The 17214-nt window shown below is 48.7% G+C and overlaps 2 protein-coding genes across 2 annotated transcripts; one reads left to right on the top strand and one right to left on the bottom strand.

Annotated features, from left to right (window-relative positions):
• Window positions 1-722: 722 nt before the first annotated feature.
• vtna (vitronectin a) lies at window positions 723-8070 on the top strand. Its single transcript, XM_036535911.1, has 8 exons — window positions 723-838; window positions 1395-1514; window positions 4544-4984; window positions 5261-5400; window positions 5502-5658; window positions 5942-6085; window positions 6776-7261; window positions 7801-8070. The coding sequence occupies exons 1-8, from the start codon at window positions 781-783 to the stop codon at window positions 7920-7922; spliced, it is 1668 nt and encodes a 555-aa protein (XP_036391804.1). The 5' UTR covers window positions 723-780; the 3' UTR covers window positions 7923-8070.
• Window positions 8071-9731: 1661 nt separating this feature from the next.
• On the bottom strand, window positions 9732-17168 carry scarf1 (scavenger receptor class F, member 1). The gene is made up of 11 exons (XM_036536663.1): window positions 16976-17168; window positions 16640-16698; window positions 16088-16189; window positions 15221-15752; window positions 14853-15071; window positions 14491-14619; window positions 14298-14401; window positions 13072-13183; window positions 12715-12839; window positions 12419-12550; window positions 9732-11918 (listed from the first exon to the last, which is right to left on the bottom strand). The coding sequence occupies exons 1-11, from the start codon at window positions 17074-17076 to the stop codon at window positions 10849-10851; spliced, it is 2685 nt and encodes an 894-aa protein (XP_036392556.1). The 5' UTR covers window positions 17077-17168; the 3' UTR covers window positions 9732-10848.
• Between the last annotated feature and the right edge of the window lie 46 nt (window positions 17169-17214).

The raw sequence follows: 17214 nt of genomic DNA, 5'->3' as shown, positions 1-17214 counted from the left end.
ACAGGTAAGGCACACATGAAGTTGGACACACTGACATTTTAATCTCCACACCCCTCTGCTTTATCTCTGTTCACCCATTAAGTTAATCCACTTGTTTTTTGGAATCCAGTAATGTGATCATCCACTTGTCATTTTTTTGAGTCAGAAATGCTGTACTTCTTGCAGAGGGTCAGTACTCTGCATTGTGAGCTAGTGCAATGATTGTGAGTGAGGCTGTGAATCTATTAAGCTCAGAGGTGTAGCTGGCTAGCAAGTTAAAATTGTTTGGCTACCATTTAATTTGTAAAAAAAAAAAAAAAAAAAAGAAAGCAATTTTAAGAACTGCAAGATGTTGTTAACATTTAATATCAAGCATTTCATAAGCTCAGTACTGTTGGTCCCACACTTCTGTTATCTGATAGCTAAGATAATGTAATTGCATGAAATAGGCTATGTTGCCATCATTTCAGGCTAGGTGTTGATGTTTTAGAGCACCACTACAACAAGGGGCTGTGATCTGAGCTTAATTGTGTGTACTTGTGTGATCTTAATTGCTTTCTTTTGTACCCATGATTACTGCGAGGGCTGTACACAGGAAATGAATTATTATGAGCAACAGGCATATAGAACTGTTTTTGTTGTGCCTGTTTCCCCTGGTTAATAATTACCCCAGCAAAATGTCGAAAACATGCAAACGCAAACAGGGGAGGGCGAATGACACGGCAGCCATTGATCCACAGTGCACAGCCGCGGGGTCTTGGCTCACTCGCAGTCCTCCGTCCAGACGGACCGACGCAGAGCATGAAGCTGTGGGCAGTTCTACTGCTGGCCACCCTGGCCACTGCCTTCGCTGCAGAGGGTGAGATCAGATGCCTCTGTTATTGGATTTGATTAGATTATATCCTCATGTTTAGGGGCCTGAGTACAGAATACAGACAGCATTTTCTTATTTCTGCTGGTGGTCTGGCTTAAATTGAAGATGGCTAACTGTTTCTTTTATGGAGGAGAGGTTAGTCTATAGGAGAAGGACGGGTCAGCCTCTAATATAGAAGGAGACTTCAGCTTCTAAAGGAGAAAGACAGGTCAGCCTCTACTGAAGAAAGACAGGTCAGTCTCTATAGGAGAAGAACTGGTTAGCTTTCAGAGGAAAAGGACTGGTTAGCCTCTCTAGGTGAAGGACAGGTCAGTCTCTAAAGGGGAAGGACAGGCTACCCTCTAAAGTAAAAGGATAAGCCACAACAGAATGACAGGCTGTTTTGTCACAGCTGTGCTCTCATAATTGGGATTTCAAACACAGACAGGGCATGTATACTACTGGAGAGACACACTGCCCACTGATGGATGCTGAGGCAGGCAGTTCTGGACCCAAAGGTGTTGCTGTCTCTGATCTGCTTTCTCCGCTGTCTCCACCACAGATTCATGTGTTGGACGCTGTGAGAATGGCTTTGACTCCAAAATGAAGTGCCAGTGTGACTCGATGTGCCGATACTATGAGAGCTGTTGCTCAGACTATGACTCCACCTGCCGCATCAAAAGTAAGGCTTGTTACCTACACCTGCCAACTGATACCAGTTGCCTCTGACCCGCTGTTGTGTTTCAGACTGCTACTTTCACCTTGTATCAGTCACATGAGTCTCTGAACATTAAGGAGAGCTCAGAGAAGCTGAGATGATAAGAATGTGCCATTATGTGAGCACAGATCTCACTGCTTTGTACCATCATGTGAGCACAAGGTGCAATTAATCAAGGGATAAGTTCATTAAAATTAGGGGGGACGGGCTGGTAGGAGTAAGGGGTCACAATAAAGTTCAAAAAGGTATCTAAGGTATAACATATGAGGTATGACTGAGCTATGTTAAAAAGATGCACACTGTTGGCAGTTGTAACGGGAGTGGAGATCAAGGAGGGAGGGCTGTTAATAAAAAATAAATATGTAAATAGTATTGATACATACAGATGGGTGTGTATGGAGGTAGGAGGGAGTTTGATGAATGAAATCAAAATAAATCCATAAATCAACAAAGGCTTGTGTTAAATTGAGTGTGTGTGTACCTGTGTGTGTGTGTGTGTGTGTGTGTGTGTGTGTGTGTGTGTGTGTGTGTGTGTGTGTGTGTGTGTGCGTGTGTGTGTGTGTGTATGTGTGTGTGTTTGTGTGTGTGTGTGGAGGGGGGTTGTAATATTTAACCAGCGGTTTATGGATAGTTATGTTTGGGATGATAACTGGGAGTCAACAAGTCAGACTGACAGAAGGGGAGGGAGGGATACTATAGTCTAGGATAGAGAGAGGGAAGGTGAGAGAGGGACACTGTAGCCCTGTGTAAAACTTCACAACAGCCATTTTTCAATGGCGCTGGACAGGAGGCCAAAGCCATATGGCAGGGCCATACTTGCCTGGGACGCTACATACACCCTGTGAGCAGATCAGAATGACTGCCCACAGCACTGCCAACAGCTGCTTTCAGGTGAAATTAACTCTGAATTATTTTGCGTTGTATGAGGTGTGGCTCTAAATTGCAGATACTTCTGCAAATTAAGAATGCAAGATCAGAAGTTGTACATTTTTGTTTTGTTTTTCTATTGTGATTGAAGTGTTATCTAGTGATCTTTATACATTTTGGACAGTGTTTTTTTTCAGGTTGATGTCTTCACCAGAAGTTCAGAGTGGAAGTGGGATTGGTGAAAGATTCTCAGTTTATTTTAAGTGAGCTTCTTGATTATTGACAGCAGAAATGGATCAGTTAGATCCAGTTAGATCCATTTTTATCCGATTTCATTGTTTATCTGATAGGGTTGAAGCCTAGGAGAGCATTATTTTGCAATAGCCGATGCAGATGAGTGATACCTGGAAAATGAAGGCCTTGTGTTTGTTAAGAAAGTCGGGAGTGGAACAGAGAGATGTTTGTCTCCAGGGTGTCATATTAGGGTCCCAGATGTGGCTGTTTCTCCTCGAGGCTTCTAGAATGACAGCTGTTGTTGGATTAGTAAAGAATTCTATAGTCTGTATGGATTGTCCCAGATATGGATGTGACCTAAGGAGATGGTTTTGCAGTCACTTTGTTCAATGTGTATCCATCTTGACTGTATGTGGTGTTATAGTGCTGGCCCATTTAATAATACATTGACGTTGTGTGGGGTGGAAGTAATTGATTCAGCCTGGGGCTGCTAGACCATCAAGGGATTTAGGTTTCTGCAATATGGCTAATTTGATTCTTGATCTGTTGTTTTTGCACTAAAATCTATTCATTATACTGTCAAGACAGGGGAACTAATAGGATGATGGGAGTATCTGTGTCATAGAGAAGAGGTAGAGGATTCTGGGTAGTATGTTCATTTTTACAGATGATACTCATCCAACTGATGACAATGGTAAGGTGCTCCATGTATCAAGGGCATCCTGTATTGTTTTTGACAGAGGGGTGAGGTAGGGGAGAGTACTGAGCTGAGGCCATATTCTGATTCTTACACATTTGATACTTGTAAAAGACCATTTGAAAGTGGGATTCTGGGATGAAGTATTCAAATTAAATTCTCTCAGGGCCAGAACCTCAGATTTGGACCACTTTATAGAATGACCTGAGATGACCTGACATGCACTGAAATCATTGATAAGGGTTATAACAGCTAGTAGAATGGTTGAGTAGTTTTGAATATAGAACATGTCTTCAGCACGAGGACTGATTCTTGCTGTGTTTGTCTGGCTCTGATGCCTGTAATGGGTCATTTTGCTTGATGACATCAGCAAGAGGTTATATGAAGAATACAAATAATATTAGAGAGAGAGGGCTTCCCTGTCTAATACCCCTGTATAACCAAAATTTGACAATATGAGTCATTTTGTAACGACTGAGGCAGATGGAGACTTGTGTAAAACCAGTAGCTGCTGACTCAAAGGCTTTTTCAGTGTTCAGCGATGCTATAACTGTAGGTGTGCTGGCTTTTTGTGAAAAATGTATTAAATTACAGAGACATTGCATATTTTCTGAGTGTCTTCTTTTGATGAATGATGATCTGCAGTAATCAGCATTAGAGCAGCTGTCTCTGGTCAGCTGGTTAAGGCCTTGATAATGATCCCCAGGTCTGTGTTTGAGAGTGATAGTGTTGGGAACCTGGAGCATTCAGAGGGTCTGTTAGGTTTAAGGAAGGAGAATAGAGTGATATTCATGGAATGTGTAATGAAAAAAACACGTTTGAGACCATTCTGACAAATAACAGAGGAATAATGCATTAAAAACATTCAGCAGAGAAACCATCAGGACCAGGGGATTGGTGATTCGCTGAAAACAGGGCTTTATGGGGTTCATTGGTAACAGGATGATGTAAAAGGCTTGTTTCTACAATAGCTCAGGAGTTTATTAAGAGATCTGTTAATGTCATAATTTCTGATACTGTGCTCTGTGATACAGAGGTTTTTATGTAAAGGTTTAAAGTGTTTTGTTTGCAGTCATCAGAGTTGTACATTTCAATGCTTTAATGATTTTGGATGCATAAGGAGTGAGCTTTTTCTTAATAAGGTTAGAGAGTAGTACCAGAAAGAATGCTCTTTGTCCTTTCTGTGTTTCCATAGCTCGCGGGGACACATTTGCTTTTGCCGAGGATGATGATGAACAGTTCAACAGCACCACCACAGAGGCCACTCCCAGTCCCCCAAGGGGTGGGCGGAAGCACAGCACCCCATCTCAGCCCTTAGAGACACAGATGCTGACCCCCTCCCCTCCACTCACAAACCCTCCCCCAGACCCTGCCTCCTCTGACCCTGTCCCTACAGACCCTGTCTCGACAGACCCCGCCCCAACGGACCCCACCTCCACTGACCCTGCCCCCACAGACCCCACCCCAACTGACCCCGCCCCCACTGATCCCGCCCCTACAGACCCTGCCCCAACTGACCCTACCTCCACAGACAACACCCCCACCAGGGCTCCTGACCCAGAGGCAGACACCTGCAGCGGCCTGCCCTTTGACTCCTTCATGCAGGTGAAGAACGGCTCCATGTACGCCTTCCGAGGTGAGGGGGCATCAGACACGCCCAAGAACAGATACACCTGGAACTGTGCTGCCCCTTACAGGCACGCCACTGATGCCACTGATTCTGCAAGGCGATGGCATCAGCCTGGCACATGTGTGCTCATTTGCTCTGCAGTACAGAGATGTCCTCAGTCCTCTGCCTCGCTTCACCCTGCTCACTCTGTGTGTATATATGTATAAAGTCATGGACCAGGTCTCTCAGTCTTCAGTATGCATTACACCTGTCTGTCGTGTCACCCCTGTGTGTGCCTCACAGGTGAGTACTTCTTTGAGCTAGACGAGAAGTCCGTTTTGCCGGGGTACCCCAAACTCATCAAGGACGTGTGGGGCATCTCCGGGCCCATCGACGCCGCCTTCACCCGCATCAACTGTCAGGGGAAGACCTACATCTTCAAGGTGCGCTCAGTCAATCAAATTTTACATTCAAATACTGTTTCAGAAACATTCTAAAAGCTCTGCAGGGATCGCTCTACTTCAAAGCTTTGGAACTGACACAGGGAAACAAGTACTGGAGGTTTGAAGATGGCGTGCTGGATGATGACTATCCCCGCGATATTTCTGTGGGATTTGAGAAAATACCGGATAACGTGGATGCGGCCTTTGCCATTCCTGCCACCAACCACCACGGCAAGGAGAAGGTGTACTTCTTCAAAGGTGGGATCACTGGTCGGTTTAGCCCTCAGGATAGAGGCAACGTGGAACAGATCTGTAGTGTGGGTGGTCTGTATGAGCTGATGGTGCTCTCTGATCTGTAGTGTGGGTGAACTGTATGAGATGTTGGTGCTCTCTGATCTGTAGTGCGTGTGATCTGTATGAGCTGTTGGTGCTCTCTGACCTGTAGTGTGTGTGATCTGTGTGAGTTGATGGTTCTCTCTGATCTGTAGTGTGTGTGATCTGTATGAGCTGATGGTTCTCTCTAATGTGTGGCTTGTCACAGGGGACCAGTATTACCTGTACGAATTCCATCACCAGCCCTCGCACGAGGAGTGCAGCCGAATGTCCACCTCCACCCTCTTCACCCGGTACACTGACCTTTACTACGACGCCTGGGAGGAGTACTTCCATCACCTGTTCCGAGGCAGTAAGAGAAGCATATGTGTGTGTGTATGTGTGCGCTTGTGTATGTGTGTGTGTATTTGAATGTGTGAGTGTGTGTTTGTGTATCTTTTGTGTATGTGTGTGAGTGTGTTAAATAGAGAAGCCATTTATGTGTATGAATCAATCAGTCAATCAAATTTTGTCAGAGCACGTTTTTACAATGATAATATATTGTATCATATATATGTTAGAGCAGAGGTTTACAACCTTTTTGGGGCTAAGGCACATCAAAGGTCAAACCAGAACGTCAAGGCACACCAACTTAAAGTTGGTTATTGATTATGAAGAATGTCACACACATTATGATAGGCTATAATGTCATTAGCGAGATTTGACCCATATTGCACTACAGCAGACTGTCAAATAATTATCAAACAGATAGTTATATCAGACAGGCAGTTGTATAATTTATTGTAATTGTAATTGTAGAAGTTGTAAATAAGTGACTACCTACAAACGTTTTTAATTAAGAAGCAGTGTCATTGGTGTATTTAAAAATACTATTTCATGAGCCTGTATAAAAACGCATTGGGTTGCTCAAAATTCCATGGCACACTTCACTTTGCCTCACGGCACACCAGTGCCACTGTGTTAGAGTATGTTAGAGAGAGAAGCTGTGTATCTGTATATATACTGTATATATGGGAGGTGTTTAGTGTGGTGCTGTCCCCAGTCCAGGGTCACCACGCTCCCCACTTCATCAATAGGGACTGGCTGGGGATCCGTTCTCCAGTGGACGCAGTGATGGCGGGGCGCCTCTACGTCACACCCAGACCCCAGCCTCCGCCCTTCAGCAGGTGGCCCGGCCCCAGGCCGGACGAGTGGGGGCGGGACCAGTGGGGGGGGCAGAGGCAGTGGGGAGGAAGGGGGCAGGGTTGGCCGTGGGGGCAGAACCGTCGGCAGAGCCGCTCACCGCAGTGGGACCCCATGGCGGAGTGGGGGATAGGCCTGGGGCAGGACTACGCCGAGAGATTCTACAGAGCGGAGAGGCGGAGGCAGGACCAGGACCAGCAGAGGGATGGCTACCGCAGGCAGCAGCAGCAGCAGCAGCAGCAGAATGACTACGACTACAACTACGACTACAGATACTCCCAGCAGCGGACCAACTACATGAGCAAGCGCAGCCAGCCTGTGCAGAGCGTCTACTTCTTTAAGAAAGGTATTGACATCACAAGCTATGATCAACTACTGACCAGCTAAAACAACAGAGCACTGATTAAACTTTTAAACTACAGAGCGCTAACTGACTCAACACAGCACTGACCAACTCTAACAGTTCTATCAGAACAATGATTCAAACTGCAGAGCACTGACTGACCTAGAGTACTGACCAGCTCACAGCAAAGCACAGATCAGCTCAAACTACTGACTGACTCAGAATACAGAGCACTGGTTCAAACAACGGAAGACTAACAGACTAAAACTAATGAGTACTGAAAGCCATTAATTTCTAAAACCTATAAATTAATAATGTTCCTATCGAGAGAGATCCATTCCATTCTGGAGAGAAAAGTTTTCTTAGAAGCACGTTCCAGCCAGCAGAGCCTATAAGGCTCCCACCAATAGAAATGGACACATTATTGGTGCATAAGGCAGTGAGGCAGCCTAATAACAACTGTTGCTCTTATAATTATTATAGATAGGTGTATGTACAGTAACATTCTTGCATCTCAGACTCATTTTCTCTTTTTGCATCAGATAAATATTACAGAGTGGATTTACAAACCAAGAGAGTGGACTACGCCAACCCCCCTTACCCACGATCCATTGCCAAATACTGGCTTGGCTGTCCGGAGAAACCAGGAGCAGAGAAAAGATGACACCTTACAGCTAGAGCTCAGAGCCTCATTGAGATCGCGAAGAAAAAACACACAAATGTGCACAAATCTTTCATTTTTAGCTCCACTGAACAAAGTACAGTAAGACGTTTTTTTATATGCAAATCTCCCTATGTGCTCTGCTTTTGTGATTAAAAGTGATCGAGTTACAATGTGTTGTGTGATCTTTCCTTTATGTTTCAACTGCAGAGTGAGAACAAACACCAGAGTGGAATCTCTCTGTTTTTATCTGTGTCTGCGGTCAATGTCTCACTCTGGCAGGAAAGACTGGAGGCTATGTGGGCAAAGTGCAGCTCTCTGTGACCTGTCTGCATCGGACGTTGCCATGGTGATATTTCTCCTATGTCATGTGATGAGGGCAGTGACCTGGTGCCCCACTTCAAAAGCAAAGAGGAGATGCAGGCTGCCTTAGGTACCTCTGCTGTGCTTCTTTTTAGATTGAATATTCCTTTAATTTTAGTGTCCGCCAGCTCAAGGATTTGTGCTCCATCAGAGAACACAATCAGCACAGAGATAGAGGAATACAGGGCTCACAACCTTTCCACTTCTTTTTACCAAGTGCTAAGGCCTTTAGTATGGCAAAATACCATTGTCTGATACAAGCTTCCGTATGGTTCTCACATGGTGACAAAGTTACTGTTATAACAACAAACCACTGACTGCCATCACTGTACTGCAGTAGCTAGTAGTGATGAGGAACGCTGGCCTCTGGGAGTGGATGGATGCTGCTGTTGCAGTTCTCCCTTCCCTCCTCTGGGGGCACTAGACGCTGTGTTGATGCAGAGATTAAAAATTTGTCATGATCTCATGGGGCTTTCATTTCAGCCATTAGCAGCCACTGAGGAACAGCATTCAGGTGATAATGCATCACATTAAAATCTGCGCTCAAACCCTGAACACCAATTACAGTGTCGACTATCAATGGCCAACTATCTCAGGCCAGAGAGACCCATAATAAAATGGTGATAACCATAAACAAACCACAGTAAAACAAAACACCTTAAGTGCAGTGCTGTGTTTCTTATGGGCCGCAGTGCGCTGCACCGGTGACAGAGATCTCTCTGGGCGGCCTAGCTCACATAGATGGGTTTATTCATTGACATTTTATTTCCTGTTTTGTGGACATTCTCAGTCCAGAGGAGGAGCCCAGGCTGTTGTTTTTCAGAGTGTTTCCCACCTACAGGATATCCTGTCTCTGCCTACCACCCTCAGGAATCCATCTGACAGCAAGGAGGAGACAGTGGGGATGAGTGCCAGGTAAAATCATCTGTAATCGTCACACTTTTCATATTAGGAATATGATTATAAGTGAATATGATTACAATACAGCAATACATTATTAATGGTGATCTGAAGGCATAAGAGGAGGATATTAATGAAATCCCTGGCACTGATTTTATGTCATAAGAGCACCCTCCTTGAAATATCAGGGGTAAATGCCAAATTGATAGGATTGTGAGGTTGTGATCATGACAGATGAACACCATCTGCTTTAGCCAATCAAAACTGCAAGATCAGTCAACAGTTGTGTCATCTCAGACTGCTTCCAGGTCATGCTGACATGCAGATTTCATAGAAACATTAGTCATGAAGGTAAGGTTTTTATTGACAGATATATTTCATTAGGACAAAGTACACCTTCGGTAAAAAGTGGTCATTGTTTATTTCATTAATAGCTAATAAAATTACAATTAAAAGTCCATTTTCAGTGGTTAAGGCATTGGAACGCAAGCTCTGTGGCCCAGGTCCAACCCCAGCCTCCTGTGACATCAGTCAATGATAACTGGGAGCCCAGGGTTTCCTTGCGTCACTGACTCAGGGGGGATATGAATTGCTCAGATCACATCAGTAGTACGTATCCTCCAATGAGCACCCGCTCGACTGTAGTGTGAATGATGTCTGCTGGCTGCTGCAAGTGTATTGTTAGGACTACGCTGGTCTCGCCTCAGCACGTCTGCACACATGCAGAGGTTGTTTTGGTGAGATGAGTCTGGTGTACAGCGAGCAAAAACTGTATTCCAAAACAGGGCTACATAAAGGAGGAGAAAGAAAACACAAAAGTCCATTTACACTGATGGAGCTAAGCCACATCTGTGCACATGCTTTCTGTGTGCGTGCGCGTCTCCTTCACTGAATGACATTCACAGTTTTATATGGACAGTGTTTGTTTCTTTATGGCTTATACTGCCAGAAATAAACAGGTGCTTTATTACAAAGGTCTCTCACATGCCAAAATGTGTTCATGTATCTATATTAATCTAGCAGGGAATATATAATGGCAGGGACGATATCAAGTGTATAATATCAATATACTGCTCTCCACTTACAGCGTTTCCCTTTTCAGACATACCAAATGATATCTGAGCATGAAACGGTGTGTGTGTACATGTGTACACACATTCATAAATACAGCACCACAGAGACTGAAGCTCACCTGAAATGTATTTTTTAGCATTTCAATTAGAAACGTGTCCTTATATGGGCATTTCTTTGTCTACTTCTTGAGTTTTTAAAGGAGTATGACACCACTTCCTCCAGGAAACGCTGCCGTTTAAAAGTTAGTCCGTGGGTAATGAGTACAACGTCCCGCCCTTCAGAAATGCCATGTCCACAACGAAAACAAAATAAACACACAGCAAGAGAGAGACAGCCTCAAGGCAGGATGGAAAGCATTTCCTGTAAGAATCTCCACTTCCTAACACACGTCACATTACAGTAGTTCAGACAATGGCACGGCATTGGATGTGAAATTTCTGACCTATCAGGTCATGTTTAAAAGACACTTAAAAATAAAGGCTAAAAACCCAGTCTGTAGCGTGCTGTATCTGGGGTGCTGTTGATTCTCTGTGGTGATGCTGAGGAACCCCAGAAGCAGAGCTGCGATGTGGAGCGTGCCCTAGCCAGGTCCTTAGGAGGGCGTTATCAGGATGTTCTCGTACGCCGGCCCCTCGTCTGCGCTGGCCACCACCCCCTGGTTGGTGATGACCTCCCCTCCATCTCCCACAGAGAGGTACCCGCTCTCCACTTGCGAGCCGCTGCGGCAACCTGCTGCCGCAGTGACATCCGTGGCCCCCGTGCTTGCCTCGGCGCCCGCCGCTGCGTTCTCTGGGACGCTCTTCAGGATGGAAGACAGGGGCCTCCTGGGGGGGGAGCCGCCATCCTGCCAGGAGGCGGAGTCACCCAGGGAGCCGGGCGAGCTGAGGGGGGGCGGTTTCCTGCGGCTGGGTTTCCGCATGTGCACCTCCACCCGCGCCCCGTCCGCTGCCCCGCCCGCCGCCGCCTGCTCCCACGCACTGACCCGCGCGCCCAGTTTCCTGCGCGGCGGTTTGGCGATGCCCCCGCGAGCGTGACCCCCCTCCTCGCTGCGCTTCTGCAGGCTCCCCAGCCTGCGCAGCACCGCCTGCACCGGGCCCTCCCCGCCGGACTCGGGCCGCGCCGGCCGGCCCGCCCTCCCCACCGTCACGTACACCGTCACCGCCTTCTCCGCCTCCGGGGCCTGCGTGTCCGTGGATGCAGCCTGCGCTGCCCGCCGCGCGTTGGACATGGTACGGCGCCGCCCTGCTGGCAGAGAGAGAGAGCTGCGGGGGGCAGCAGCGCCGTGCCTCTCGCTGTCCTCCTCTCCGGTTTCGCCGTGGCCTCCCGGCTCCTCCTCCACCCCGCCCTCGCCTTCGGTCCCGCCCTCCCCCTCGCCCCGCCCACCCTGGCCCTGCAGGGCGGAGAGCATCAGGACCCCCCAGGGGGACTTGGCTTTGCGAGCCGTGCTGGGGACCTCCTGGGTGGAGCCTCGCCGCTCTTTCGGGGCGAACTTTGTCCCTTCGGCAAAAGAGACGGAGGGGCGTTTGGACTTGGCGATGCTGGAAGTCCGTGGGATGGCGAAGGGCTGGGACACATCGTCGCTGTTGAACCCCGAGGGGTCAGGGAAGATGTTGCACTTGGAGCTGATCTCCTGGAAGTCCCCTCCCGCCAGCGCAGGGATATCTGCCCCGACAGAGAACAGTCAGCACAGAGATAAAGGAGCACAGGGCACACAATACAGATATAAAGGAGCTCAGCGTACACAGCACTGACATAGAAGAGCACAGGGCTTATAGCACTGACAGAGGGGAGCAGATGACACAGGGCACAGAGATAGAGGAGCACAGGGCACATAGATACAGGAGCACAGGGCACAGAGATACAGGAGCACAGGGCACAGAGATAGAGGAGCACAGGGCACAGAGATACAGGAGCACAGGGCACAGAGATAGAGGAGCACAGGGCACATAGATACAGGAGCACAGGGCACAGAGATACAGGAGTACAGGGCACATAGATAGAGGAGCACAGGGCACAGAGATACAGGAGCACAGGGCACAGAGATAGAGGAGCACAGGGCGCATAGATAGAGGAGCACAGGGCACAGAGCACAGAGCGAAGGGACAGGAAGAATGAGTGTGACCCCAGTATGACCCCCATTCTGCCTCGAGCGGATTCCTCACCCTCCCTGGGGGGCACACAGTAGACCGCCTCCCCCTCGTCACTCTCGAAGGACGAGTTGTCTGTCACCCAGCCAGACGAGGGCGGCTCAATGAAGCTGTGGTTGAAGGTGAGCTCAGGATCATGGTGAGAAACTGGAGGAACGACAGAGTTACTTTGATTTCCTGCTTCTCAGAACCTGCTATACAGGGAGTAGTGGCTCAGATTGGGCAATTCCCCTCACTAACACTGACATGCATCCTCTCCGATTGTGGAATCAGCAATGCATGATGGGAGAAGTAGCTGCTGCTTGTCTGACCTGTGACCCGGGGGAGTCCAGACGACCCCAGCGTCAAGCAGGGCACGGCAGAGCTCATGTTGGCCAGGGCATTATATACGTGGTGCTTCATTCGAACAGCAGGGCCCCCGTCTTCCACTGCCACCCTGTGGAAACAAAGAGTACTGCATCAGAGACACTGTCTTCAGGAAGAAGATATCTGACTCTCTAATCTGACTCTAATCACTGAGCTTCCCATCACTGTGACACTTAATCATTCAAAACCAACAGAGCTTGCAGGCCTGGGATATTTTCCGCCTGGCAGAGGAGACACACACACACACACACACACACACACACATACACACACACACACACACGAGTGGTGTGTTGACAGACCTGTCTTTCCCATCATCCGTTCCACTTCCACAGCAGAAGCAGCAGCAGGTCAGACCCAGCAGCAGCAGAATCAGGGGTACGAGCAGACCTGCAATCAGCACCCCACGACTGCCTGTAACACACACACACACAGACACACACACACACACACATCGGATACACACACAAACACACACACACCACAGATAAATGCACAGAGAGACAACAGGTACACACAGACATAAACACCATGAGTCTTATTATTGTCATTGCAGAGTTGATGTGATATTTGTTGATATCTGATTCTATTTATAAACACCTGGCATGATCTATCAGTGGCCACAGCTCACCCGAGGAAGTGAAGGTATACCTGAGGGACACAGTGATAGGTGAGGACTGGATTTACAGGTGAGGGATATAGGCATGGTTAAGGTATAGGTTGTAGCGGGGTTCATGGCTGACCAAGTATTTGTAGTATAGAGTAATGCTAATCAATAGTGTAAATATTAATCTATACCAGAAATGAATGTGTAAATTAGAAGCATAAATATGTACTCCACTGTGATCTGACATCTTGCTGTCTGTTCAGAGTCTACAAGGCCTGCCCCAAGAGCAGCCTCTGAAACACACACTGATAAATCCACACTCACACACACACACACACACACCATCTTTCCATTTGTCAACATGATCATCTTTTGACAAGCATCTGTCATTAGTAAAGCTTAGGAGACATTTGCTTTTCTCCGGTAAATTTCCTACTGATAATTACAGCATTCTTCTCTCAGAGTTATAAAAGAGTGGAATAGGTTAATAGGATTTGTAGTGGAAGCAGAGACACTTCAAGAACAGGTCTGACACAGTCCTAGATACACTGTAGACTACTGAGTAAAGGAGAAGCCGAGCTGGACTCAATGGCCTGTTCTCATTAAACTTAGTTATGACACCAACCTTTGCACCCTCAAGGGACAGGAGAGGAACACAGATACTTATGGAGGTGTACTTGGCTTCCCTTGTCTAGTCAGACTGCAAAGGTTGACTTGTGGTAGGGCTTGACTAGTGTTACACTTACACACACTGGTGTTAGCCTAGTCAGACACTGTTGCTCAATTAACTTGAATGGATACACTTATGTTCTATTGTGCTGGAAGCTGCTCTCGATAAGAGCGTCTGCTAAATGAATGTAATGTAATGTAATATGCTAGTGGTACAGGTACGGGTAACTGATGCAGACACAGGTGACGTACCATAGTGGCACACTCCGGTGGCAGGGTCACAGCCGCGCTCTCCGCAGTCGCACGAGGAGGAGCAGTTCACGCCGAACGTGTGATCCGGACACGTGCTGTTGCAGCTTCGAACAGAAACGGAGGCCACCGTCAGAGTCGCTTGCTCCCGGACCCCGCCGTCACCGTCACACCCCGTCCCGCAGGCCCCCCTCACCTCTCGCCCTCGAACCCGGGCTGGCACACGCAGCTGCCAGTCACGTGGTCGCACTGCCCGCGAAAGCAGGGGCCGCACAGGAAGCGGCAGGCGTCCCCGAACAGGCCCTCCGCGCAGCGCTCGTCACACCTGCACAGGAAGCAGCTCATACTCAGAGGCACCTCCCACAGGACACGCTTGTCTTCACAAGATGCAGCTCTGCCTTTCGCCGCTAGAGGGCAGGCAAGGCTTCAATACTACTACAATAAGATTACAACTGAGACTACCTTAATGCTGAGAGGCACCTATATTTGAATTCGTTATGGGAACACCTTGAGTGTAGAGTGTCATAATGAGGCACCGTGCCTGGTTATTTGGCTTACCTTGGTCCAGTCCAACCTGGGTCACAGTGTGTGCACACTCCTGTCTCAGGGTCACATGGCTCCCCAGCCCTGCAGTGAGGACACACCTCCTTGCAGAGGTTTCCATAGTAACCGCGTGGGCAGGTCTGATCACAACGTGTCCCGTTCCAGCCTGGCTCGCAGGCCACGCAAAACCCATCCACCACAGAGCAAGGCTGTCCCTCCTTACAGCGCCCACACCTGGACAGGGAGACACACTGCACTCTGAGCGACCAGGTTACAGCGCCCACGCCTGGACAGGGAGAGAGTGACCTCCAGAGGGCAGCAGAGAGTAACCTGTAGCCTCTCTGCAAGACGGACGCAGCCACACCCGCGCTTGCGGCTCTCACCTTTTCTCGCATCCGTCGCCGTAGTGACCGGCGCTGCAGGGCTCGTTGCAGAAGGGGCTCTTGTACCCGGGCTGGCACAGACACGTCCCGGTGACGGGGTCGCAGTCGCCATGCGCCAGGTTGCAGTTGCAGCGGCGGTCGCAGGTGGGGCCCCACCAGCCGCGCAGGCACTGGCAGGAGCCCGACATCTGCTGGCAGGGCGAGATGTAGCAGCCGCACCTCAGGCTGCACTTCTGGCCCCAGTAACCCGGCTCGCACGCGCAGCGGCCCGTCTCGGGGTCGCAGGTGGACGTTTCCGGGTGGCACTGGCACGCCCGGCTGCAGGTGGCCGTCCACCAGCCCTTGTCGCAGGTGCAGTTGCCGTGGAGCGGGTCGCAGTGGCCGTGGCGACCGCACTTGCAGACGTTTTGGCAGGCGGGCCCCCAGCGGTTGGGCAGGCACGTGCACTCGCCCGTCTGGGGGTCACAGCGCCCGTGGGGGTGGCACTGGCAGAGCTTGCGGCAGTCTGGACCCCAAAACTCAGCAGGGCACCCTATCCGGAGACGAGAGACAGGAGCGGGTGTCCCTCACTCAGCAAAGTCCTCTACAAACTACAGAGTAACACTGTAGATAAAGCTGTCTACAAGCATTCTAGAAAATCTCTACAAACTATCTACAAATTGTGTCCACAAATACTCTAGAAGCTCTCTACACACCATCTACAAATTGTGTCCACAAATACTCTAGAAACTCTCTACAAACTATCTACAAATTGTGTCCAGTCTAGAATCTCTCTCTACCATCAACAATTTGGTCAAAAAACAGTCTAGAAACTGATCTGATTGGTCAGGTTGTTTTGAGGGATGATGCTGTGATGACATGACTCACGTGTCTTGCAGAGAGCGCCAAAGAATCCAGGTTTACAGCGGCAGAATCCTGGATGGACACAGATCTCATCCTGTCCACAGGCCCTTTCGCCCTCACACACAGCTGTACAACACACAGAGAGATCAGCCAGGACAAACACACACACACAAACATGTACACTCACACACACGCACGCACACACACACACACACACACACACACACACACACTCAAACAGATACTCACACACACTCAAATAGATACACAAACACTCACATTCACATACACACACAAACATTCAAACACAGGTACTCTCACACAGACGCACATACACACTCACACACTCACATACACACACAAACACACCCATCCTCTTAAAACAGAAATACACACACACTTTCAAAAACAGACACACACATATGCCGTGTTCATGTAGTACATGTAGTCTCCATGTAGCCCTGAGATGGTGCCCACATATTTGTGAGAGAGAGAACAAAGCTCTGTCTGTGGACCTCTCCACAGAGCACAAAGAAAACAGCCTTGAAAGCTGTCAGATTCCTAAACGACACTCACGTATGGGGCATTCCTTTCCCTGCTGCCTCCACCCTGGGCAGCAGACTGGAGCAGAGCCCCTGTTCAGGGAGAAAACACACACCACACTGTCACTCACACAGCCTAACACCTTCCCACCAACACTCACATCTCCGCACAGCAAGAAAAGACCAGGAAAGGACTATACCAGCGCGAGAACAAGAGTAACTGATTCTTTTTAAGCGCAGCTTTGTAGACACATTCCACATATCTATGAGTGATCCAAAATAGTCAGACATTAATAAGAGACGATTACTTAATTAATTGAAACATACGTAGATAATTTAGAACAATAAAGAGAAAGTAAGCCGGAGGAACCTGGAGTCCTGGCACACGTTGCGTCCCGAAAGGTCGAGCTTCTGCGAGGAGGCGGGCAAACAGCAGAGGAGCAGTCCGAGACCTGCCACGCAGAGGCCCATGTCCTCAGAGCCGGGCCGAGGCCAGCTCTCGCCCAACAGCCAGCAGGACAGACACGGATCCGATCCCCCTTCTTCTCCTCTCCCCTCTCGCACTCTCGGAGTGCGTCTGTGAAGCCGTGTGGCCCGGGACGGCCTGTT

This window comes from Megalops cyprinoides, chromosome 9, assembly GCF_013368585.1.
Source record: "Megalops cyprinoides isolate fMegCyp1 chromosome 9, fMegCyp1.pri, whole genome shotgun sequence".
NCBI classification, from domain to species: domain Eukaryota; kingdom Metazoa; phylum Chordata; class Actinopteri; order Elopiformes; family Megalopidae; genus Megalops; species Megalops cyprinoides.
The sequence above is the reverse complement of the archived record's forward strand: the minus strand, read 5'-3'. Positions and strand labels throughout refer to the sequence as shown.

What these genes read in the sequence shown, in the direction of transcription:
- scarf1 (XM_036536663.1), bottom strand. Translation starts at nt 17,076, where the DNA reads ATGGGCCTCTGCGTGGCAGGTCTCGGACTGCTCCTCTGCTGTTTGCCC. An exon ending in CCAGGTTGGACTGGACCAAG is followed by an intron (nt 14,620 to 14,852) that starts GTAAGCCAAATA and finishes CTTCCTGTGCAG; the next exon opens with GTGTGACGAGCGCTGCGCGG. An exon ending in CTGTGTGCCCCCCAGGGAGG is followed by an intron (nt 11,919 to 12,418) that starts GTGAGGAATCCG and finishes CTGTCGGGGCAG; the next exon opens with ATATCCCTGCGCTGGCGGGA.
- vtna (XM_036535911.1), top strand. Translation starts at nt 781, where the DNA reads ATGAAGCTGTGGGCAGTTCTACTGCTGGCCACCCTGGCCACTGCCTTC. An exon ending in CTCCACCTGCCGCATCAAAA is followed by an intron (nt 1,515 to 4,543) that starts GTAAGGCTTGTT and finishes GTGTTTCCATAG; the next exon opens with CTCGCGGGGACACATTTGCT. An exon ending in CGTCTACTTCTTTAAGAAAG is followed by an intron (nt 7,262 to 7,800) that starts GTATTGACATCA and finishes TTTTTGCATCAG; the next exon opens with ATAAATATTACAGAGTGGAT.